Source organism: Carcharodon carcharias, chromosome 13 (assembly GCF_017639515.1).
Source record: "Carcharodon carcharias isolate sCarCar2 chromosome 13, sCarCar2.pri, whole genome shotgun sequence".
In the NCBI taxonomy this organism is placed as follows: domain Eukaryota; kingdom Metazoa; phylum Chordata; class Chondrichthyes; order Lamniformes; family Lamnidae; genus Carcharodon; species Carcharodon carcharias.
Genome location: NC_054479.1, coordinates 114,239,703 through 114,264,539, shown reverse-complemented (window position 1 = coordinate 114,264,539; position 24,837 = coordinate 114,239,703). Strand labels below are relative to the sequence as shown.

General features: G+C 42.0%; 1 protein-coding gene across 1 annotated transcript in view; it reads right to left on the bottom strand.

The window, feature by feature from the left end:
* The window catches only part of mov10l1 (Mov10 like RISC complex RNA helicase 1), a 68,421-nt gene that overhangs the window by 19,982 nt on the left and 23,602 nt on the right, over window positions 1–24,837 (bottom strand). The window contains exons 11-19 of the mRNA XM_041203116.1: window positions 23,885–23,955; window positions 18,452–18,543; window positions 18,242–18,300; window positions 12,925–13,043; window positions 11,564–11,711; window positions 10,354–10,538; window positions 9,464–9,610; window positions 6,786–6,907; window positions 3,021–3,120 (exon numbers count right to left, since the gene is read on the bottom strand). Coding sequence (XP_041059050.1) covers window positions 3,021–3,120; window positions 6,786–6,907; window positions 9,464–9,610; window positions 10,354–10,538; window positions 11,564–11,711; window positions 12,925–13,043; window positions 18,242–18,300; window positions 18,452–18,543; window positions 23,885–23,955 — 1,043 coding nt within the window. The remainder of the gene's footprint in view (window positions 1–3,020; window positions 3,121–6,785; window positions 6,908–9,463; window positions 9,611–10,353; window positions 10,539–11,563; window positions 11,712–12,924; window positions 13,044–18,241; window positions 18,301–18,451; window positions 18,544–23,884; window positions 23,956–24,837) is intronic.

Here is a 24,837-nt window from a genome sequence, read left to right as displayed (position 1 = left end):
TCCACACTCAGTGCCATGCGCCGCCATATGAACACACTCTATCTCTCCCTCCAGCACCCTTTTTCAAAGCTGCGTGTGCCCCCAGTTTCATTTTATTCTTCGTCTCATCCGACACCTCAACAAGAAACTTTTTCTCTTTCAAGTGCTAAGGAATGCAAGCTCCAACAACTCATTGACACCAACACCCATCTAGGACCCTCCACCCCTGCCTGTCCCTCCATCCCCACCCCATCTTCCAATCCCAACCCCGGCCGTGTATTCACTATACCCCCTGACATTCCCCTCTCCGACGCTGAACGTTCAGTGCTCAGCAAAGGACTTAGTTTCATACCCTTACGCCCTCATCTCAATGAATTTCGGGCTTGGCACGATGCTGAACTCTTCTTCCGCCGTCTTCGTCTCCGTGCTCACTTCTTTGGGCAGGAGTCCTCTCCCTGTTCAATGGATCCTTTTACCCACCTCCAATATTCTCCCTCCACCTGGACCCCTCCCTCTGGATTGTTACCTTCTCTTGATCTTTTCATTGAGAACTGTCGGCGTGACATTAGTCGTCTCAATTTCTCTGCTCCTCTCACCCATTCTAATCTGTCTCTCTCTGAACTTACTGCATTCTGTTCTCTCAGGTCCAACCCCAACATTGTCATCAACCCACAAACAGGACTGTCTGGCAGACCGATTGTGTCAGCCTGTTCCTGCCCCACGGAACTCATTTCTCATTATCTTGACTCCCTTCTCTCTCCCCTTGTCCAGTCCCTTCCCACCTATATCCGTGATTCCTCTGACACCTTACGTCACATCAACAATTTCCAGTTCCCTGGCCCCAACCGCCTCCTCTTCACCATGGACGTCCAATCCCTCTACACCTCCATCCCCCACCAGGATGGTCTGAGGGCCCTTAGCTTCTTCCTCGAACAGAGGCCCAAACAATCCCGATCCACCACTACTCTCCTCCGTCTGGCTGAACTTGTTCTCACACTGAACAATTTCTCCTTTAACTCCTCTCACTTCCTCCAAATAAAAGGTGTGGCTATGGGTACCCGCATGGGCCCCAGCTATGCCTGTCTCTTTATGGGGTACGTGGAACATTCCTTGTTCCAGTCCTACTCCAGCCCCCTCCCACAACTCGTTCTCCAGTACATTGATGATTACTTCGGTGCTGCTTCATGCTCTCATTGGGACTTGGAGACATTTATTAATTTTACACGCACACGCACACCCCGCGCGGCATACCAGGACACCCTGGTCCACTCCTCCATCATCCCCTACTTATCAACCCCTACCTATGGCGCCTCCCCATGCCCACGCAAAAGATGCAACACCTGCCCCTTCACTTCCTCTCTCCTCACCGTCCAAGGGCCCAAACACTCTTTTCAAGTGAAGCAGCATTTCACTTGCATTTCCCCCAACTTAGTCTACTGCATTCGTTGCTCCTAATGCGGTCTCCTCTACATTGGAGAGACCAAACGTAAACTGGGCGACCGCTTTGCAGAACACCTGTGGTCTGTCCGCAAGAAAGACCCAAACCTCCCTGTCGCTTGCCATTTTAACACTCCACCCTGCTCTCTTGCCCACATGTCTGTCCTTGGCTTGCTGCATTGTTCCAGTGAAGCCCAACGCAAACTAGAGGAACAGCACCTCATCTTCTGACTAGGCACTTTACAGCCAACGGACTGAATATTGAATTCAACAACTTTAGATCTTGAACCCCCTCCTCCATCCCCACCCCCTTACTGTTTCTTCCCCCTTCCTTTTGTTTTTTCCAATAATTTATATAGATTTTTCTTTTCCCACCTATTTCCATTATTTTTAAATCTTGTATGCCCTGCTAGTCTTTCCACCCCACCCCCATTAGAGCTGTACCTTGAGTGCTCTGCCATCCATTCTTAATTAGCACATTCGTTTAGTTAATATCACCACCTTCAACATCTGTTTGTTCCTTTGTCTGTGACATCTTTTGATTATCTGCTCCTATCACTGCTTGCTTGTCCCTACAACCACACCACCACCCCCCCCAACTTCTCTCCCCCACCTTAAACCAGATTATATTTCACCCCTCTCGTAATATTCACTCAGTTCTGTTGAAGGGTCATGAGGACTCGAAACGTCAACTCTTTTCTTCTCCGCCGATGCTGCCAGACCTGCTGAGTTTTTCCAGGTAATTCTGTTTTTGTTCTGGATTTCTAGCATCCACAGTTTTTTGTTTTAATCCTTTTTCATTTTTGGCGAGTGGCCAATACAAAACTCTACACTAACATTTTCCAAGTTATTCAAGGTAATTTCATTAATTTTAATACAGCAATCCATCAAAAACACTATTACTCTTAACATACGAGCAGGAGTAGGACATTTAGCCCCTTGAGCCTGTTCTGCAATTCAACAAGATCGTGGTTAATCTGCAAATCTAACAATTTACCTGCCTTTACCTCATATCTCTTAATACCTTTGGATAATAAAAATCTATCAATTGCAAACTTTAAATTTACAATTGACCTAGCATTAATTGCTGTTTGCAGAAGAGAGTTCCAAACTTCTACAATCCTTTGTATGTAAATTTTTTGTTTCCTAATTTCACTTTTAAAAGGTCTGGCTCTAATTTTAAGACTATGCCCCCCTGGGTCCTAGACTCCACAACCAACGGGAATAGTTTCTATCTATCCTATCTGTCCACTTTAATAACTTGGATCAAATCACCTCATATTCTCCTAAATTCCAGGAAATACAATCCTAGTTTGTATAATATCTCATCATTTAACCTTTGGATTCCAGTTATTCAAGCCTTTGGCAGAGCTACATATAAATGATATAAATAATCTAGCATTCTACATAATGTAGGCACCTTTTCTAGCTTACTTCCCATTGTCTGCAACTTGGGACAAGATTTTCAGTGCCACCTGAGAGCAGAATTTGCATGTGGAGATAAAGCTAGGTTAGGGAAATACTCATTATGAGCTCAAGGGCGAACATGTTAATGACTCAATATAAAACAAATCAAATCTATTTTATCTGCTCTCACATCATACCTGTCCATCTTCCTCAGATACTAGCAGCAGAGGAATGAGACACTCAGGTTCACTAGCTTGACCAGCTTCATCAACAAAAACATGAGTAAAGTGTCCAGTCCTTTAATTAAAGAAAACAAAAAGTGAATGATTACTGCTATCTAGTTTTGGAAGAGACATTCTGCTTTCTTTTCATCAATATTTTGAAATAAAACAAAGATCCTAAACTGAAACTAGCTTCCCCAGATCATTTTAGCTATCTAGCATTATAAAGCTGGCATTAGTAAATCTGGTAAGTTCCATTGGTTCTCATAACCTTCCATGAACAGACATCTTCAGAGATAATCAACTTTGACTTCTTTTATTGAAAGAATGTTTTCAAATATTTGATGCTGCCACAATGCCTTTGGGTGATGAAGAATCTGAAGTCAATGCTAGTCATGTCATAGTCATGCAGTTTTAAAATCTCTCTCATGCTTTTTCATGCCCAATTCTGGATATTGGGTATTTTCAACTCAAGCTTGGGATTCAACAATACATCTACATTACCAGTTCATGCAGACGCCATTTTATACATTTTCTGTCTTGAATCGGTGCCTCTCAATTACATGATGTGGACAATATTCTTTGTGTTTCTGGGATTACATTTTCCTGTCTGTAATGTGCAAGGTTCTCAAGTACAGAAACAATAGGAGTAATTTTGATCAATAGCATGTATCAGATAGCTGAATCGATATTACCTGTTTTATATTATTAACCAAAGCCAAAGTTACCTTGAATATAAAAATAATCAATGCTTTATAGGACAGGTGGCTCCAGTGGAAAGAGAAGTAGAGTTATTGTTTCAGGTCAACGACCTTTTGTCGAGAAAGTTAGAGACGTAACAGGTTTAAAACAAAGGGGTTGGGAGGAAAGGGCAAAAGGCAATTTCTGTGATAGGGTGGAGAACAGAGGAAATTACACAAAAAAAGGGATGATGGTGCAAGGCAAAAGGAAATGGTAGTTAAAAAAATGGGTCCAGGAGGGGTGCCAATGAGAAAAGCATAATTATTACCAACAGTTGCTGTTCAAAAGTAATTTAAAAAGAGGGGTGGGGGCAAGCGAAAGAAGAAGTTGCAATCAATTTTCAAAATTAATTTTATACTTTTCTTGTCTTGCAATGATTACAAGGCAGTTGTTTCTATACAGCAAAAGTAAAAAAGTAATTTTCCACACTGTCTGTCACACTATTGCCTTTACTTATGCAATAGGACAATGTATTTGGATCTCAATTTATCTGCCACATAAGCGATTGGTTTGTTTAAAAAAGGCAGTAGTAGTGGATCACCTTCAGTAAGGGAAATGAAAATATATGTTCCAGGATACATCATTTGGATATCCCAATGGCTGTCTGTGAGAACACATGGTGCCAACTGCATATCAGGAACAAATAGACTAATGACTAGTGACAATTATTCATTTGGTGTTCCATACCAATTGCTGCAGAGACAGGTATTTGATATATAAACAACAGCCAAAGGTACTCTGAACGAAGGTAACGTTAGTATCAAAGTTTAAACATAATTGTCTAGCATTTTCAGTGGATGAAATCAAGGCGAGGTGGGGGCCAACCCTTTAAGGGGCTTATGAATGAAGAAAATCTGAGAAGAGACAGAAAAGGTAGCTGCAAATCAAGGAATGACAACCAGCATCAATCTGGAAGAAATCAGAATAGTGCTGAAAGAAATGATAAACGGCCAAGCAGTGGGACCAGATGAGATACCAGAAGAATAGACCTGCCCATGTGAATAGGGGGTCCAAGTCCTAAACAAGTTACTCAATTGTGTCATGGTAAGACTGAAAACCCCAAGGACATGGAGGGAAAGCATTTGGTACCAATATTCAAAGGCAAGGGAGACATTCAAGACTGCAAAAGCTACAAAGAAATTAAACTCTTACCATGTACCTTGAAGATATGGGAGAGTGTCACGGACTAGAGATCTAGAAAAATTGTGGAAATCCACGAAGGCCAGTTCAGATTCATGCCCCGAAGAAGCCATTTTTACTTTGAGACAAATGATGGAGAAATATCAGGAAAGCTAATGCAACATGAAGATTGTATTCATTGACCTAGCTTATGACTGCGTGCCAAGGGACAAGGTCTGGAGATGTGCTAGAATTCACGGGGTCCCCGAGAAGTACATATGACCATTACTGGGCATGTAAAGGAGTGCCAGACAAGAGTAAAAAGCAATGTGTCAGAGTCAGAGTTTCCAAGCCAAAGTTGGATTGCACCAAGGATCAGCACAGAGCCCCTTCCTGATCCTGATTGTACTAACTGAGCAAGTGAGATGGGAAGTGATATGGTCAATGATGTTTGCTGATGACATTGAGTTGTTAGGTGGGGATGATGAGAATATGACAAATATCTGGAGAACTGGAGAAAAGCGCTGGAAGAGAGGGATATGAAGATCAGTCAACCAAATACCAATTTATGAACTCTCAGTTTAAGCCTAAGGAAGAGGGTCAGAGTGAAAACAAAGATTATGGATGGAGACTTAGAGAAAATAAGTAGTTTCAAGTACCTGGGGTCAGTGGTGGCACAGGACTGAAGTACAGCAAAGAAAGTGAAGCAACAGATTAGCTCTGGTTAGAGTAATTGGAAGAAGTGCAGTGGAGTGTTATGTGATAGAAACGCATCACTGAAACTGAAAGGAAGAATCTACAAGACAATTGAGAGACTGGTCTTGTTATATAGTGCAGAAACTTGGGCAACATCAAGAAGGGAGGAATAACGACTGAATACTAATGAAATATGGATGCAGAGATGGATGTGTGGAGTAATGAAAAAGGGCAAAATCAGAAACCAGCACATCAGGGGGTCAGTGAAGATTGTGGGAGCATCAAAGAAAGTAGTCAAGAGGAGACTGAAATGGTATGGTCATCTGTTGTGGAAAGACAGAGGAAATGTGGTGAGGTGAATAAAGAAGATGGGACTGCCAGGAAGAGGAGAAAGGCCTAGGACCAGATGGAAGATCCAGTGGGGAGAGACTTAAATCCAGCAGGATTGGAAGAAGAATGGGTGACTTACATGAATTGATGGAGAAGGGTGATCAACCAGCATTGTGGTGACCCCAGGTAAAATGGGAGAAGCTGAAAGTAGTAGTAGTCAAGCACTTTCTCTCTGTGATACACACTAAGAGAAGCACTGACTAAGAGATGCAGACTATCACAAGAAATTGATGATTGACTGGATGGAGAGTAGAAAAAGTGTTGTAGAAGTGAAACTATTACATGAGCACTGGCCAAGAAGTCTTTAAAAAGACAAGAAACTTATTTTCACAAATTCAAAATTATAATGTGTAAGAAGAATATTCACAAGGAGCAAAGTTTCTAAGTGCAGATAATCAATTCTTTTCTGTTGATTTTTTTGCAATATGCTATAATGAAGACAAGTGGTCAAGCACAAGTCCAAATGAAGTCACTTTATTCTCCAGCAAGATGTTAAATTATTGCAGCACTAGCTTTCATATATGTTTTCAAGTTCTTTACTATAGCTTGCACCTTGACAAATCTATAATTTTATATAAGAAATTCAATCCAGTTTAATGTTGCAAACACATGAGAGTTCATACAACACGCATTTCCAAAAATGCAAAACCCTAACTGGAGTAAATTATATTTGTTCTTACAATGAATTATAGCTGCCACCCTAGAGAAAGGATGCATTACATAGAAACCCTTCATCTAAGTATGATACAATAGAAATCCAATACAGAATATTTAATAATGCATGCTTCATTATACCTTAATCCAATCTGGTAGAATAATCCGGCTGTACTACATGTGCTGATGATGATCCTGTAGCGTGCTGCATCCCAGAGATCTTCTCCATCTTTGCTGTACAGTTGTACAATTTCGGGTATGTACTGGCAGGAAAATAAAAATAGGCAGCATCAGAAAGCAAATTGCCAATTCTGATAAATAACTTCACAAAAGAGATGTTATGACAAAACATGGGTCCTCCAGATTCAACTGATTAATCCAGTGAATTTCATGGAAAAATACAGTGCAAAGCTCCATTCAGATTTCTGTGCTTTATAAGCATAAAAAATATTAAAACATTCTATGTTCTTCGTTCTGGGCCTCTCTCTCTCTCCATTGGGCAAAGCTATTTTACTGTGGTCATAGCATTTTGTGTGTTTGCTATTTTGAAGATAGATGGGGTTGGGGCTAAGGACGTGAATGTGGATCTCATTTTTTTTTAAGAAGTATAGATATTGATTAAATGATCAGCATTAGAATGAGTAAACTGGTGTAGTTTAAGGAAAAAGTAACAAACATTCTAGTGTGTAAAAATGTTGCAAAATGAAAAGGGCAAAATTGAAGCAGAGGAAAATAATCTCAATATAAACTAATAGTTTAAAAAGCTCAAATCCACAAAGTGAAATGAAAATTATGCACAAGTACAATCATTCAAAGACTAGCTATCCAACAAGCAATTGATTTACTAAATATGCCCATAAAATAGCATTTTACAGCAGTCATAATTCAGTGCTTCTGTAAATGCAATTTCTCTTCCTGCACTTTTCTCCCCATCTCTTCTAACACAGACACCTATTGGACTAAGATGCGAGACGAGCCAGCAACTTTACTCATGTGGCCATTCTTCATGTGTGAAGAGAACTCTGATAACGAAGTTAAGTCCAATCCCATTGTTACTGGTAATTTACACAAGTGCTATGAGCAGGTGACTCTGTAAACTACTATACTCACTATGATTCAGAGATCAAACCTAGAACTTTCCTGGTAGGTAAGCCCTCAATACCACCTGAAATATTGCACTTATCATCTGTTACACTGCAGGAAATGGCATCAAAAAAGTGCCTGCAACTCACGTGTATCTTTGTTCAAAAAAACTAATAGAATGTTTTATATTTGTTTTTTTGAACAAAGATACACTTGTGAGTGAGATGGGGCTTTTCTGTTGCCATTTCCTACATTGTAACAGATGTTAAATGCAATATTTTGCACAAAGATACACTTCTAAAAGATTATCAGCCCCCACGTTAAGAATAACTGAATTTATTTTACCCCCCTGCCAACCAAAAAATGTTTGTGTCATAAACATGACCCAAAGTTTTAGCTGATTGGCTCATTTATCTTAATCATTTCCTGATGCAGAAATAATTTTATTAGTTTTTTAAAACCACATACGTTTACTAAATACACAATGGAATTACCTGGCCCCAATTTCAAAAGAAGTGTCATACCAACACCTGATACAGAAAGCTCCTATACAAGCAAATGAAACGCTTTAATACTGGTTGTCCAGGCAGGGTCTTGACATCAAGGGATAGGTTTCCAACTTGCAGCTTGAGTGTGATAATGGTGTTGTGGATTAATTAATCCACAATACTAATTTTCCACAAGTTGAAAAGCTGCTCTCAATATTCTGAGTACTGGGCTTTAAAGTATTTTGGCTGACATATACTCTTATCTGTACCAAAAGGAACAGAAGTTTTGGGGATAAGTGTGTGCATTTTGGATGCACAGATGTTACCTGAATTCAGAATATAGCTTATACATATAACAATCTTTGAAACGGTTTACATGTCAAAATTAAAAAAACCACATCTAATAAAAGCTGCATTAATAACTCAAAGACCATTAGTTTTAATATTTATCTCATGGACCAGTATTTAAAATGTATCCTTGGGTTGATCATCACCCTATAATGGTGATTATTCTGTACATACTACTTCAGACATTGGAGTCTTTTGTGGGAGGGAAAATGCAATCTTCAATTTTTATTTTTCCTACAACTGAATTGAGATATGATCAAAAGATTCCTATTGGCTAGTCCACACTAAACTGCTTCCTGCAACTACAATTTTAAGTAAGATGATTTAATTTTACTAATACAGATGTTGCAAAATAATTATACACAAGGAGCTGAATATTACTGCTGCCAGAACAAGCTGCAGGAAAATATAATTAAATTACAAATGCTTTGGTTTGGAACATGGAAAGGGGTGTTTAAGGTTAATACATAAGCAACAATTCTGAGGGTGTTGATAGCTGGACGCCAATGAAGACTCAGCCTGAGGGTGTGGGTGGCTTTGAGGGGAGGATATTGGGAGCGTACAGTGGCAATGCTAAAGTAATGAAAAGGACTGTCCAGTATGTAGTGCACAGAATGGGGAGATGATCAAGTGTGAGAAAAGGTACATTGATTTAAAGATCAAGGAAGGCCAAAGAGAGTTAGTGTATAATTGCATACAGGATGATATGAAGAGTTGCAACTGTTGTTAGATGGGAGAGCACCTTTGTTGACAAGCACTAAGGATAGCTATAGATTATTGCTTTTTACAATTTAAGGACGGGTTTGGTCTCATTAAAACTGGAAAATTTTAAGGACAGGCAATTTTCCCTGCCCTGCAAAAATGTTTCCTAATGATTTTATCCAAAGTGAAATATCATACCTCTCCAGGTCTGCATGTGGCATTAACTCGCACCATGTCTCCTTTCTTCAGCAAATTGCTTTCATGTAAACGTAAACACAGTAGGTCAGCAGCACTGTTGGATGGAGCGGAAGCCAATATCCGACTGTCTGGCAAAGTAAAGTGAATCTAAACAGAAGCAAAAGTCATTTTACAATTCGAGCACTGAGCTCTCCATACCTCAGACAAACAAATAAAATTTTAAAAACGCACAGAAAATTAGCATGTAGCAACTCTTCCCAAAACTTCATGTGGAGCCATTTTCAGATTTGTTTACTGATGTCCAAAATTAAGGAATGCTTGGAGAGAATGTTATTGCAATTGGTTAATCTGCAAGTGAACTCTTTTAAATAAAACTTGGGCATATTTGATTTTCTCACTTCATAAAGTATACTTGATTTAACAAAGACTTCTTAGAATGTTATCAATTAATGGATACTTTAACAATTCAGTTTAAATAATAGCATTAAATTAGAACTGGTACGATAGCACAGCATATTCATTGCTTCATAGAGTGGCAGGACATGCGTTTGTGCACATGGCTCCTGTGAAGGTGATGTCAGCTGTAGGATGTGATGAGAGCTGAACCGAGGTCAGGCACTGCTCTACAAGATGATGAAGAATAAAGTAAGGGAAAGTCACTTCCTGGTACTGAATTCAATGAAGGCCAAATAGGAAATGGCAGGTCAACCAAAGAAAGTGGATTGGGAAAATATATAAGTGCCCTCCCCCCCCACCCCCACAACTGGAACAGGCTTGCTTTAAATCCAGAGGGCAAATCCATCCACACTTATAGGATGCAAGTCACCATAGGCTGTGGCCAATCACATGTAAAATACATTGATTCCTATAACTAACAACATATAAAATACCTGCAGGATGGCTTCGAGGATAGTGACCGTTTTTCCAGTGCCAGGAGGTCCAAAGAGAATATATGGTGTTGGTCTACATTCACCACGGAGGATCCTCTTGACTGCAGACCTTTGATATTCATTCAGCAGCGAGTTGAAAAAGTTAAATTCTTGCCCACTGGATCGTTCACCTACACGATTTCCTCCTACAATATTTTTGGTGAAATTGGAAGCAATTATGATTTAAATATTTTACTATATAGAAACTGTTAAAATGGTTTAGCATAATTCACTAACACACAATCCATCAATAACTAAAAGGCAGGAAGGTAATTAAAGAATTAATTTTAGGTCAGCAGGGGATTAGTTTCTTAAAAACATAATTCCTGGTCCAGACTGAGTTAGCTAATTTCAAAGAAGTCTCTTTACACCTGACTTACACCATCTATATGCAGGGGACCCAGAGAGCTTCTCTGCTTATTTTCTGCTGTTTGGAAATGTAATGCAATGATTACAACACAGGGGGGCTGGGAACAGCGAAAGCACAATCCTCACACATGGAGCAAACTACTGTACGATTTGCCAAAGTTTGGAGGAAAATAGATGTTGACCTCCAGTGTTAGAGTCATGTGGGCTAGTTTAGAGGGAGTCTCAAAGATCACACTGATTTCCAATTTTCTATCTGAATAGGCTAACATTATCTGCTGCAGCAACTGTGATAAAGCCATCTTGGCTAGGAACACAGTAACTTTTGATCTGAACTAAGTTAAATTGCAAAGGTTTCCCCCCCGTGCTGAAAATAAGTGGAATTTGCAATTAGAACATTAAAGGCCAGAATTTTTGGGTTGGCAGGCAGGGATGGGGCTCGCTTGTCGATGTGTAAAATGGTGCACGGTGATGTTGGGTGTGCGTCCCGACGTCATTCAGATTTTCAGTTTGGCGGGTGTGCAGCTAAGTCGGCTGCACGCCCACCAAACTGTCAAAGGCCTATTAAGGCCATTTAAATATCAATTAAAACAATAAACTAAACTGAGCATGTGTGAAAGAGCGCACTCCCCGACTCGGGGAAGACTCCGCGATCGCACAGGTAACGCTCAGGGCTTCCAGGCATGCATCACGTTGGGGCGGGCCTTAATTGGCCCACCCACGTAAAATCGTGGCGCCCACCCGCGCCTGCCCAAACCCCCCGACGGGGAGAAAATTCTCCCCAAAGCGTCTAATTTGTACTCACCATTTCCAGCCTGTGCAGTAAGTGACAATCCTTCAGACACTTGCATCATTTCAGTTGTTCTCTCCTTCATAACTTTGTTCCCACTGTCATGGCAGGAGCCCTTCTTACCTGTACAGGAACAACTTAATTTTGCATCCACATCCTTTTCCTGAAACAGTGTAGGGATATAATTATACAGTGAGTGAATAGATGATGTGTTAGGAGGCAGTTTTACAGACTACACAGTATTTACATCATCTATTACACCATTTAATACAAGGTATCAGGACACTTAAAAATATTGAATGGTATTCCAATTATAAAAGCAGCATGAAATAGGGCGCTTTCCATTCTGCTGTAAACTGTGAACACGTCACACTCTATTAGATAATCATGTTCAATATTTCATGCTAAAGCCAGAGTCCTTCCATCACTTTGCATTGAAACAAAAAAGTGAATATTTGACGTCCACAATCCTTCCTGAACATATTACTTAAATATTCAGTGTTAACAAAAACATTGGACAACTGGTTAGGTGGAGTTCCTGTCTGTTGTGTATTAGTTTAGCTTCTTCAAACCATCAAGTTCAGTGATTCTCTAAGCAATTTTTATCCAGAGTACAATGTTGTTTATTCATATAAAAAACTCAACTTCTTGTGCGGGGGGGGAGGTGGAATATGAAATTCACCCTTCGACAATGAAAATCTGAAGTGGTTAGTGCTCACAAAAGTGGTTTTCATTCAAATTAGGACCAGTTAGCTAATTAAGACCAATGATAAATTCAGCTCAAGCCAAAACGCAAAACCCCGAACCTGAAAAAGGATTTCAACTGATTGTCTTCTCTACACTGCCAGTGATTGCTAAGATACTGCACTAAACCAGTGCTTCTCAAACTGGAGTCTGTAAAACTGTGAATGAGTGGCAGCCTGAGGTGGGCTTAGTGTGGCCAAGGGGCGAGGGTGGAGTGGGGCTGCACACGTACAGTGCAGAGTGGGCTGGCTGTCTCATCTTGGAGGGAAACCGTACATGGAGGAGTGCTGACAGCAGTAGGGAGACCATCATGCAGACCTGCAGCTACCAAGGCTAGATGACGGTTAACATTTGAAAAGGAACCCTCCACCAAAAGGTTTGAGAAGCACTGCATGCTACCCCTAATGACAGAAATCAAACAATATTGAATTCACTGCTCTCCTCTACTTGGGCTTAAGTTAACCCTAATAGGAAAGAGGGAAAGAAAGGCAATGTAATTTCTTAGTTCAAAGGAACAGGAAACATGCAAGCATAGCAAACACAAGTATTTGTGATACAACTGAAGATTTCTTTATCACATTCAATGCAAGTATTTTTTAACATTTTTTTTTAAATCCCAAAGATATTCTTACTGTCTTAGTCTGGTCTTGTGACCTGCAGCAACTCTTTCTGTTTGACACAATCGTGTCAATATCATCCCATGTAGTAACAGTCTGTGGAGTTTTTGCCACAATATTCTCCGGGAACAAAACTGGGGTTGGGATGGGTAAAAAGAAAGGGAAGTTACTGGCTGAATTAAGAGACAATTTAAAACTTCATCATTGGAATAAATTTGTCCCATTACAAAACAATCTTCCAAGGGATAAAATTACTCCCCAGCCTCAAAAGTGCTTAAGTGAAGCGCCATGGTTATCAACCCAACCCTTTGCCCTCCAGGTTCAACTTGACCACCCTTTTTCCTGAAGTCCCAACACAAGAGTTATCACACTCAAACACTCACTCAACTATCTGTAACATTCTTAAATTTCATTCATTTTAAACCAAACAGGGCATAATTTTGCCCTTGACGCGCAGGCTCAGCGGGTCACCCACAATCGGCGTGGCAATGCGATTTCATGCTGGCGGGCCAATTAAGGCTTGCACAGCGTGAAAGACGGCTGGGGTAGCTCCGAGAAGAGGTGGGGGGGGGTGGGTGCATACTGTCCGCCGGGTCCAATGGTGAACCAGCGACCCAGGCACTCTCTGAAGGCTGCCGCGGAAGGGCACTGAAGTCTTGATGGATTCCAGTGCGGCTGGACATGGCAGGCGGGAGGGCAGGTCGGCGGAGCCGTTGGCCCCACGTTTCTCCGATGATTGCCTCACAGCCCTCCTGGAGGAGGTGGCAGCCAGGGGGAGAAACCCTTGTCCCCAGAGACGGGAGGAAGCGGCCCCCCACACCTCACCAAAAAGGCCTGAGAGCAGGTGGCATCCAGGGCGAGCAGCCACAACGTAGTGAGGCACACATGGGCGAAGTGCTAGAAGCGTTTCAACGATCTGTTGTGATCGGGGAGGGTGAGTACCGTGTTGGCATGGATCAGTGTGCACAACAGTTAAGGGCTGGCTCCCTCACCCCCCCCGTGGACCTGAGGGGTGTTACCGAGTGTGAGTGGCAACTGTCAATGATGCCAGAGCTGACCAAGAGGGTGAGCCCTGGCTGCGTGGACTGAGTGCCTTGCGGCTCAACAGCCACAAATCGGCTGAGCCCTGCCAGGTGTTCCCCAGGTGGGATGAGCCATGCTGCAATGGTGCTGCAGGTAGAGAGTGGACTAATCAATGCTCCTCTGTCCTTTCAGGAAAAGGCATCCCATAACAACATTGAGAGGTAGTGGGCTGGCAGGGGACCCCTGCATTCCTTAATCCTGGCACGCTATGAGCAGGAGACACTAGAGCTCAAGAGGTGACATGCACCTCGGTCAATCTGCCACGGTGAGGTTGGGGTGCCAGACAAAGGTGAGAATGTCAGCTATTGCAACCATTGTAGTATTCCCTCTATATTGATGTGAGCCTCAGATAAAGGTGAGAATGTCAGCTATTGCAACCATTGTAGTATTCTCTCTATAGTATTCTCTCTATATTGATGTGAGCCTCAAAACTGGAGACACTATTGATGGTCGAAAGACGGGGGCACCATGATGCAGATATCTGTTGTCTCGTCAGGGTCCCAGGCATACACAATGACAGTGTCATGACCGAAACTAATGACATGTCCTTCTTCTTCCTTTTAGGCTCACCAGCAGGCGCTCGCAATGAGGAGCGTGAAGGCCCACCCCGGCTCCAGAGGACCACCATGCTCAGCACACACCTGCATCACACCCTCTTTGTCAAGCAGGCACCAGTGCAGATACCAGCACCTTGGTGGGCTTTAGATTGCCGTCTAGTATCTCGGTGCACATTGGCGAGGGCACTTCACACTCACTCGAGTGTGGAAGCAGGAAGTGCCTAGGGTGGGAGCAACAGTTGGAGGACAACTGGAGACCAGGACAATGCTCAGTCGACGGCTGATGATGGGCCTCTGGAGTTGTCCATTAGGCAGCAGATGCTGGGAGTTCAGGGGCTGTGCATGTGCATCTGGCTGAGATACATGAGGGAATGCATATCATGGTCTTCATTGTGGAGGAGTCCCGGTGGAGCATGACCACTGTGTTGACCCTCATGGCCGAAAGCTATGTCTCCTCCATGGATAGTGTGGTCGCTCTCATGGAGAGGCTCCTCCAGGGACTCAATCAGGGATCTCTGGGGATGAACACGGACCTGCAAGCCCACACACTGGCAATGACCTCAGCTGGTCAGTGTCAGTGTGGGAAATGGATTGGGCACCTTGTATCCCAGCTAGGTGCCCATCCCTCTATGATGAACAGGGAAGTCCAAAGTGACCACAGGTGGGCGCATGAGCTGCCTGTTGTCTCTGCAGGCTCCTCTCAGGGCTCTCCGGATGATGCCAGCAGCTCCTCCGCCCTCTGCCAGTGACCATGGCATCTGATGAGGCTGCGATGGCTGGGGAGATGCCAGCCGTGGCACTGGCCGCTCCCTCCCAGACGGGGCCAGCACAGGCTCCATGGGCCAGAGGATGGCCGCCAAGGTCATCAAGACCAACAAGGCAGCAGAGTCAGCAGGCTGTCTCCAATGCTGGTGCCAGTGAGGCTGAGCACCTAGACATAGCACCTGCAAACGTAAAGTACCTTAAGCACAAGATGGCCTTATCACGGGTGATATTTTGTTCCCCCATTTTGCTTCAACTTTTTTAACGGTGCGATTAGGAACACTGGTTTATGTTCATTTTAGCTCTGTTTCACATGCACAATTAAATGAGATTTTATTTTGTGCTATTGGCCTCTGTATGCTTCATTTGTTCTGTGGGTGCAGGGTAGGCCATTGTGTAATGACGGACCTGTGTCTCCTGAAACTTTATTGCGCAGGCACAGAGTGTATGTTGGTGGCCAATGAAATGGTCCTGTCAGGGATCGAGTATGGAGCCTGCCACCCTCGCACATGGTGGTGGTTCTTATTTGGTAGGCTAGCTGAAGGAGCATTGGATCAAAGCGTCTCGGGTATCCCTGCCTCCCTGGAGGTTACCCAGGTCAGCGTCCATGCCCTTAGCCTTCTCCTCATTGTGCTCAACCTCGGACTCGCTACTGGACTCATCATCTGTGACCTGCACAGCTGCGTCAAAATCATCATCCTCCACTGGGTCCCCCCTTGCCAGTGCCAGATTGTGGAGAGCACAACATGCAACCACTATCAATGACAAGCGCTCTGGGGGGTATTGCAGTATGCCCCCTGAACGGTCCAGGCATCAGAAACGCATCTTGAGAAGACTCATGGTATCTCTAACACACTCTTGCGGAGGCGTGGCTCCTGTTGTACTGCTGCTCGGCCCCTGTTCTTGGGTGGCAGAGGGGCGTCATGAGCCACTTTTTGAGGGGATAGCCCTCATCACCCAGCAGCCATCCATCCAGTTGGGCTGGAGCACTGAAAACCCTCGGGACTTGAGAGTGTCTCAGGTATAAGCATCATGGGAGTTGCCAGGGTACCTTGCACAGGCTTGCAGAATCATAGGTCTTCTCGAGATGCGCTTCCGATGCCTGGACCGTTCAGGGGGCACACTGCAACACCCCCCAAAGCACGTGTCACGGATAGTGGCCTATAGTTGTTTTATCTATCCTCCCCTTTCTTGTGTAATAGAATTACATTTGCTAACTTCCAATCTGCCTTGCCCATTCTAGAAACTAGACAATTGTGAAAAATCATAACCAGCATATCCATGATCTCTGCAGCTACCTCTTTTAGAACCCTCGATCCTGGAAATTTGGTAGATTTTAGTCCCTTAAGTTTCTATATTACCTTTTCCCTGCAGATATTAATTAGCTCAAATTCATCACTCTTTTTAGTAGCTTGGTTACCCTCTATTTCAGATATGTAATCTGTGTCTTCTGTTGTGAAGGCAAACAAAATACTTGTTCAATGTCTCTGCCATTTCCTTTAGCTACTCTCCTCCTTTCTATATACTTGTAAAGGCTCTTATATTTTTCCTATTCCTGGCTAGTTTACTCAGAATTCTATTTTCTCCCCTTTTAATCAACCTTTTGTGGCCCTTTGCTAGTTTCTAAAACACTTCCAATTCTCAACCTTATTATTATTCTGTCATATGATGAGCCTCTTCTTTTAATCTAACACAATCCTTATTGTTCTCAGTAAGCCCAGATGGATCATTTTTGCTGAGTTTATGTTTTTCAGTGGCATTTATTTTATTGAACCTTTTTAATTGTTTCTTTAAACGTTTCCCACTATTTATTTATCACCATATCTTTTAGTCTATTTCCCCATAAACCTTTGTCAACTCTCCTCTTAAACTTCAAGCCAATTAGATAGGTATAAGATTCTTGTTTATGATTATGTCACTTTCAGACTTAATATGGAATTCAATTATGGTATGATCACTGTTTCCTTGAAGCTCTTTTACTACGAGATTACCAATTAACCCTGCCATATTGCACAATACTACATCAAAATTAGCTTTATCCCTAGTCAGTTTCACAACTTATTCTTCCAAGAACCTATTACCAAAGCATTTTACAAACTCATCATCCAAAACACCTTTGCCAATTTGATTAGTCTAGTCCATATGAGGATTAATGCCCCCAACAATTATTACAATGCCTTTGTTACAGGTTCCATTTTATTAATGCTCTGTCCAACAGTAGGTATTCTTCCTTCAATAAATTAGTTATCTGCCCAAAAAGACTCCACAATATAAAATATCACAGATATATAGCAGTGGGTGCAATCTGAATCCTGGGAAATGACTGAGAAACCAAGACTACTTTCCTTTCTCAGCATAACAACATTCATGATACAGATAAGAAATAGAGATAACCGAAACAACAAATTAGCTTTCTGTAGGATGTCAGTTTTGATTGATTTAAGTGCAATCTTTATCATGTTTAACAGTCTTTCAAACTTCAAATAGAAACCACCTTCAATTACAAGTTACTCCTAGAGAGGTGAAAAGCCCCAAAATTTCTTCCAATTTGACATTTGTCAGAAAACAGCAACATGCAGATTCCTTCACCCCATCCCAACTAGGCAATCTATACCTTGCTTGTCCTGCTTTCTACCCTTAATTAGCACATTCCTTAGATAAAAATCACCACCTTCAACACCTCTTTGTCCTTTTGTCTGTGACATCTTTTGGTTATCTCTACCTATCACTGACCCTCTATCCAGCTCTACTTGTCCCACCACCCCCTCCACCTTAAACCAGCTTATATTTCACCTCTCTTCTATTTTTACTTAGTTCTGTTGAAGGGTCATTCGGACTCGAAACGTTAACTATGCTCCTCTCCGCAGATACTGCCAGACATGCTGAGTTTTTCCAGGTATTTTTGTTTTTGTTTCAGAAGTCATTAATACCTGCTTCACCAAGATGAAAAGCTTGTTCCACAGCAAACTGACATCTCCTGGTTGAGATTCTAAAAACATAAACATTCCAAATAGATACAGATCAATTCACAAGTTGTACCAACTAATTTTGTAAAGTGAATTCCTGTGCCCTGAATTTCTACTTTATTGTATGCTTGCGTTGGTTTTTTAAAATGCAACTACTGTGCATCCTGGTTTTACCTGTTATACGTAAACTCCACATCCACAGGTTCCCCTCCATAGGACTGGTGAAATGAAGAATTAATCTTCAGCATGAGCTCATCTTCATACACCTATATCAAGAAAGGGGAGGAAAAACTAGTTACCTTTCTGACAGCAGCAAGGCCAGCTCTATATATCTAAACCAGAGAAGGCAAAATTACCAATAAAAACTTCAAGAACAAATGGGATATGGTGACGGAACTCAAATGCTTATATCAACCTGAAGTTGGAGGTTGGGAACTCCAGTTCCCGACGAGCCTCAGACCTCTTGAACGTGCACTGACTGGGAAATGGCCATATATGTGCAGTTCATTTATTTTACATTCTTCAGGCAGGGAACCAGTCTTGCATGCCAACATAGAAACAAGGAAGTGAAAATGGCGTGAAAAGCAGGTCAGATGACTTGAACTTGAGTGCTATTACCAAGTAGCTGTCCTAGGGAGCAGGACATGGGAGGGGGACAGGGAGAAGGTTCCAAATCAGGGAGAGGTCCCTGGGGAAGTCCCAGGGGCGGGACAAAGACATGGATCATGAATAGGTCCTGTTAAGTTAAGTTAAAAGAAAGGAGCAGAGAAATAGGCTCCGAGTTAAAGAAAGAGCTGCAGTGAACAAACTTGAAGTGAAGCTGGCCTGAGAGAAGCCCTGAAGATCCGAGAAGGCAGCTGAAAGTTGCTGACTCTGTGCCGTGTGTCACTGGTTAAAGGTACCCCTTTGAAGCAGTGGTGTTTTGCTTGGCATGGCCGAAGATCTGAAAGTATGCTTGAAAAGGGAGGTAGACAGAAAACAGGGAATTATAGACCAGTCAGCCTAACGTCAGGGGTGGGGAAAATTCTAGAGTCCATAATAAAAGATTTAACAGCTAAGCACTTGGAAAACAGTGGCAGAATCAGACAGAGTCAACATGGATTTATGAAAGGGAAATTGTGCTTCACAAATCTATTGGAATTTTGAGGATGTAACCAGTAGAGTTGATGAGGGGAGCAATTGGATGTGGTTTATTTGGACCTACAAAAGACTTTCAACAAAGTCCCACAAAAGAGATTAGTGTGTAAAATTAAAGTGCATGGGGTTGGGGGGTAGTGTATTGAGATGGATAGAAAACTGATTGGCAGACATGAAACAAAGAGTAGGAATAAACAGGTCTTTTTCCGAATGACAGGCAGTGATTAATGGGGCACCGCAGGGATTGGTGCTGGGACCCCAGCTATTCACAATATATATTAATGATTTAGATGAGGGAACTAAATGCAATATCTCCAAATTTGCAGATGAGACAAAGCTGGGTGGGAGGGTGAGCTGTGAGGAGGATGCAGAGATGTTTCAGTGTGATTTGGACAAACTGAGTGAGTGGGAAAATGCATGGCAGATGCAGTATAATATGGATAAATATTTTGTTATCCACTTTGGTAGCAAAAACAGGAAAGCAGGTTATTATCTGAATGGCTATAAATTGAGAGAGGGTAATGTGCAACAAGATCTGGGTGTCCTTGTACACTGGTCACTTAAGGTAAGCATGCAGGTGCAGCAGGCGGTAAAGAAGGCAAATGGTATGTTGGCCTTCATAGTGAGAGGATTCAAGTACAGGAGCAGGGATGTTTTGCTGAAATTATACAGGGCCTTGGTGTGACCACACCTGGAATACTGTGTGCAGTTTTGGTCTCCTTATCTGATGAAAGATGTTCTTGCTATACAGGGAGTGCAGCAAAGGTTTACCAGACTGACTCCTGGGATGGAGGAACTGACAGAGGAGGAGAGATTGAGTTGGTTAGGATTATATTCGCTGGAGTTCAGAAGAATGAGGGGGGGATCTCATAGAAACCTATAAAATTCTAACAGGACTAGACAGGGAAGAGGCAGGAAGGATGTTCCCAATGGTGGGGGAGTCCAGAACCAGGGGTCACAGTCTGAGGATATTGGGTAGACCATATAGAACTGAGATGAGGAGAAATTTCTTCACCCAGAGAGTGGCGAGCCTGTGGAATTTGCTACCACAGAAAGTAGTTGAGGCCAAAACATTGTATGTTTTCAAGGAGTTAGATACAGTTCTTGGAGTGAAAAGGATCAAAGGATATGGGGAGAAAGCAGGAGCAGGCTATTGAGTTGGAGGATCAGCCATGATCATAATGAATAGCAGAGCAGGCCCGAAGGGCCGAATGGCCTATTCCTGCTCCTATTTTCTATGTTTCTATGAAAGGTGATACTTTAACGTACTTGGAAATCCAGGGGAAAGGAATCTTGGAAGACGGGATTGAAACCCTGCGAGATGGGCCATTGTTGAAGGTGACTGAGTGGGAGTGACTTTTGGAAAGAATTCTACGGTGTGATCTTCATATATGGAAATTGGAAACCCTCATGAAAAAGATGAAGTTTCAACAAAATTGGGTTGGCTCACAATGTGACAAACATTTGGGTGGCTTATTGAGAAATCCATGGAATCTGATCTGGTTGCATCTATCATTTGCTGTTCAATGCGTGTCAGAGAGAGAAGACAGGGATTTTAACTGCTCAGAGAAGAAAAACTATGAAGCAATTCGGATAGTGGTTAATTATAATCAGTTTAGCAGGGGTGCTACTGGAAGGCTACTGAAAGTTTAGGGAACTCATTTGTTTGCTCTGCAGTTGAAGGAACAGTGAGTTTAGAGTGCAGTTTTTGAGTGTCTTGGGGAAAGATACCAGTTAGGTGAGAAGGATCAAGTAAATGCTCAGGAATTCACCACAGAAAACCATTTGCAATTGTGTCAGTCCTAAGTGTGAAGTCTGTGTGTCAAACTAGTGGTAATGCTTCACTGGTTTGTGTGTCTGTAAAGATATTGCTGGGATAAAGGAATAGTGGGAATTTGAATCGTCTTGTATTTGTATCGAGATCTTTCCAACCTTTTTGTCTGGTGTAATATAGTTCACTTTTCTTGTTATAATAAATATTTTAATCTTTGTAGTAAAATTTCAATAGCAGACTCCTGTGAATTTGTTCAGTAACTTGCCTCCAAGGTTTCTAACGAAAATAAGTTAGGGTCAGTCAAGCCAGGTTTCACACTGGGATCTGACATGTCCAGTATTAACATCAGCTGGGATCGTAACAATGTAGAGTCAGAAGATACCAGAACAGCCCATATCGAATTAGAGAGCCTCAATTAAAGCAGTGATGTAGTTTCAGTATCCTCTGTAATTCAAGGATGGATATGGCCCAGGGGTTACTCTGACTGCCTACGTCTCTTTCATTGTCTTGTCCATGCCCAGCTGGCTCTGGAGAGGGAGCAAGCAGTGCACGCAAGAGGTCAGTTGACACCACAAGGACTGGAATGCTTTGCGGACGACAGGAATAATATCATTTAGTTTTGTAAGTTACCCTTCATTTTGTAGAAAGTTATCAAAAGGAACAAAAAGGGTAAGTTGCTAATCCTGTCAAGTGACCAATACTGGAAAGTACGCAAGTGGCAGCAGAATCAGGCTCGACTCCAGCATGAATTTGCAAGAGATCCATCATGTCTGACAAACCCAATTGATTTTTTATGAAGAGGTGACTAAAATAGTGGACAGGGAAACGTCTATGGATGTTATTTATATGGATTTCCAGAAAGCATCTAATAAAAGATTCTCAGAAAAGACTGTTATTAAAAGTTGAAGCCATGAAATTGAAAGCAAATTATTGACCTGGTTAGGGAATTGGCTGAGCAGGAGATAGAAAGTAGGGATAAATTGGCAGGTACTCTAATTGGCAGGATGTGACGAGAGCTGTCCCACAGGAATCTGTGTTCGGGCCTCTACTATTCACCATATCTATTAATGATTTGAAAGATGGGCTGGAAAATCACATAACCACATTTGTCAATGACAAAAAGATATGCAGCATTATAAGCAGTGTTAATGGAAGCATAAAATTACAAAAAGATATTGATAGATTAAGTGAATAAGCAAAACTGACGAGTGGATTTCAGTCTAGGCAAATGTAAGGTCATTCACTTTGCAATTAAAAGGTTAGAAAGGATACTTTGGGGAAAATGGGGAAAACTAGAAACAGTGGAGGTCTAAAGATACTTGAGGGTTCAGCTACATGCATAATTAAAATGTCATGAACAGGTACAGAAAATAATCAAAAGGGCTAAAGGAATGTTAGCCTTTTTGCCTGGGGTACTAAAAGTCATTCTTCACCTATAAAAGCTCTGGTTAGACCAGACCTAGGGTATGGAGAGCAGTTCCAACCACCAGATCTGAGGAAGGATATATTACTACTGGATTGACTGCAGTCTAGATTTACTAATGTGGTACTTCAGCTCCAAGGGTTAAATTGAGAGGGGAGGTGATATAAACTAGGGTTGTATTCCCTGAAATTTAGAAGGTTATGGGTTGATTTGATTGAAGTTTTCAAATTATTCTTTCCCCTTCAGGTACATGCCCTAAAAGACATCATGATGGTGAAGCTCTGAAGAGTCAAAACCTTAGCTGCTTTTTTTTCTCTCCACAGATGCTGTTAGGCCTGCTGAGTTTTTCCATCATTTTCTGTTTTTGTTTCATGATGGTGACCATGGACTTCCATTGGATTGGTCCATGACTATGTTTGGCAAAGTACTGCAGTGGTTTGCCATTGCCTTCTGCAATATGGCTGACCAGGAAACTCTCCCACTCTTATGCCTGCCACCAGGCATATTGGAAGGATTTGCAGGCTTATAATCAATCTGTTTGGCCATGTTATGAAACACACCTTCTGTGGCCATAAAATCCTGAAGTGGGATTTGAACCCAGAGCTTCTAGCGCAGAGGTAGGGATGCTACCATTGCACCACAAGACCCCCTTCAAGGTATTAAGGGGAACAAATAGATTAGATACAGGGAAGCTATTCACACTTCTTGAAGTGTCTAGGACTAGGGAACAGAGTCTAAAATTCAAGCCAGACCTTTCAAGAGTGAAATTAGTGAACACGTCTACACAGAAAGTGTGTAGCAGTTTGAAGCTCTCTTCCGCAATTGGTAATTGCTAGATCAACTGTAAATTTTAAATTAGAGATTGATTTATTTTTGTTATGGAAAGGTATTAAGGGCAAAGGCAGATAAATGGAGTTAGATTGCAGATCAGTCAAGATCTCATTGAATGGTGGCTAAAAAGCTCAAGGGCTAAATGGCCTACTACTGTTCTTATGAATGTAATGTTCTCTACAATCAAACGGACTTACTTACCAAGAATGACCACCTAAGTGCAATACTTAGAACATAAGGCACATTTAAAACAGTACCTTTAGAATATGTCACCAAGCTGACAGAGAAAGAGAGATGAGGCAAGAATACTGGGGGAGCAAGCACAATAATCATGACATCATTCAGATTAATTAAAAGAGGTCCCCTTTAAGTCAGAGAAGTTTGTTTCCTCACAAACAACTGGAAAAAACAGCATCTGCCCTCTAAAACATTCTAAGTTTACCTCAGATACAAAGCCAGAATATCGCACTTCAGCTTCTGTATAACAAGAATTCTTTAATATTATTCGGTCACCTAATGACAAAGAAAATACATTTTAATACTTCAAAACTACAAGAATATTGAGGCATTTGGTCAAATAACATCATTTAAAAATGCACCCTTTATCCTAATCATTTGCTGCACCTTTCACATCTAGATTCGGAAAGAAATAATGTTCCGTTGGTCCTAAAAGATTTGCCTAAAGGAAAGCATGTAACCTCGAACATTAAATGCAGAATTGTGTGTAAATTAACTTGAAAATTACAGCCTATGCTTAATTCAAAATAGCTTAATTCAAGCTACTTCGATTTTGACACTTAGGGAGAATCTAACCATCTCCCCTTGTCTTTCAATTGCATTGTCATTGCTGAATTCCCCACTATCAACATCCTGGCAGGGGTGTTACCATTGACCAAAAACTTAACTGGGCTAACCATATAAATACTGTGGCTACAAGAGTAGGTCAGAGGCTGGAAATTCTCTAGCAAGTAACTCACTTCCTGATTCTCCAAAGCCTGTCCACCATCTACAAGGCACGAGTCAGGACTGTGATGGAATACTTTCCACTTGCCTGGATGAGCGCAGCTCCAACAACACTCAAGAAGCTCAACATATCCAGGACAAAGCAGCCTGCTTGATTGGCATCCCATCCACCACCGGCACACATTGGCAACAGTGTGCCCAACTACAAGATGCACTGCACCAACTCACCAAAGCTCCTTCAGCAGCACCTTCCAAACCCTATGACCTCTACCACCTCAAAGGACAAGGGCAACAGATGCATGGGAACACCACCACCTGCAAGTTCCCCTCTAAGTCACTCACCATCCTGACTTCAAGCTATTAATGATGGACAATAAATGTTGGCCTTGCCAGCAACACCCACACCCCATGAAAGAATAAATTAAAAAATCT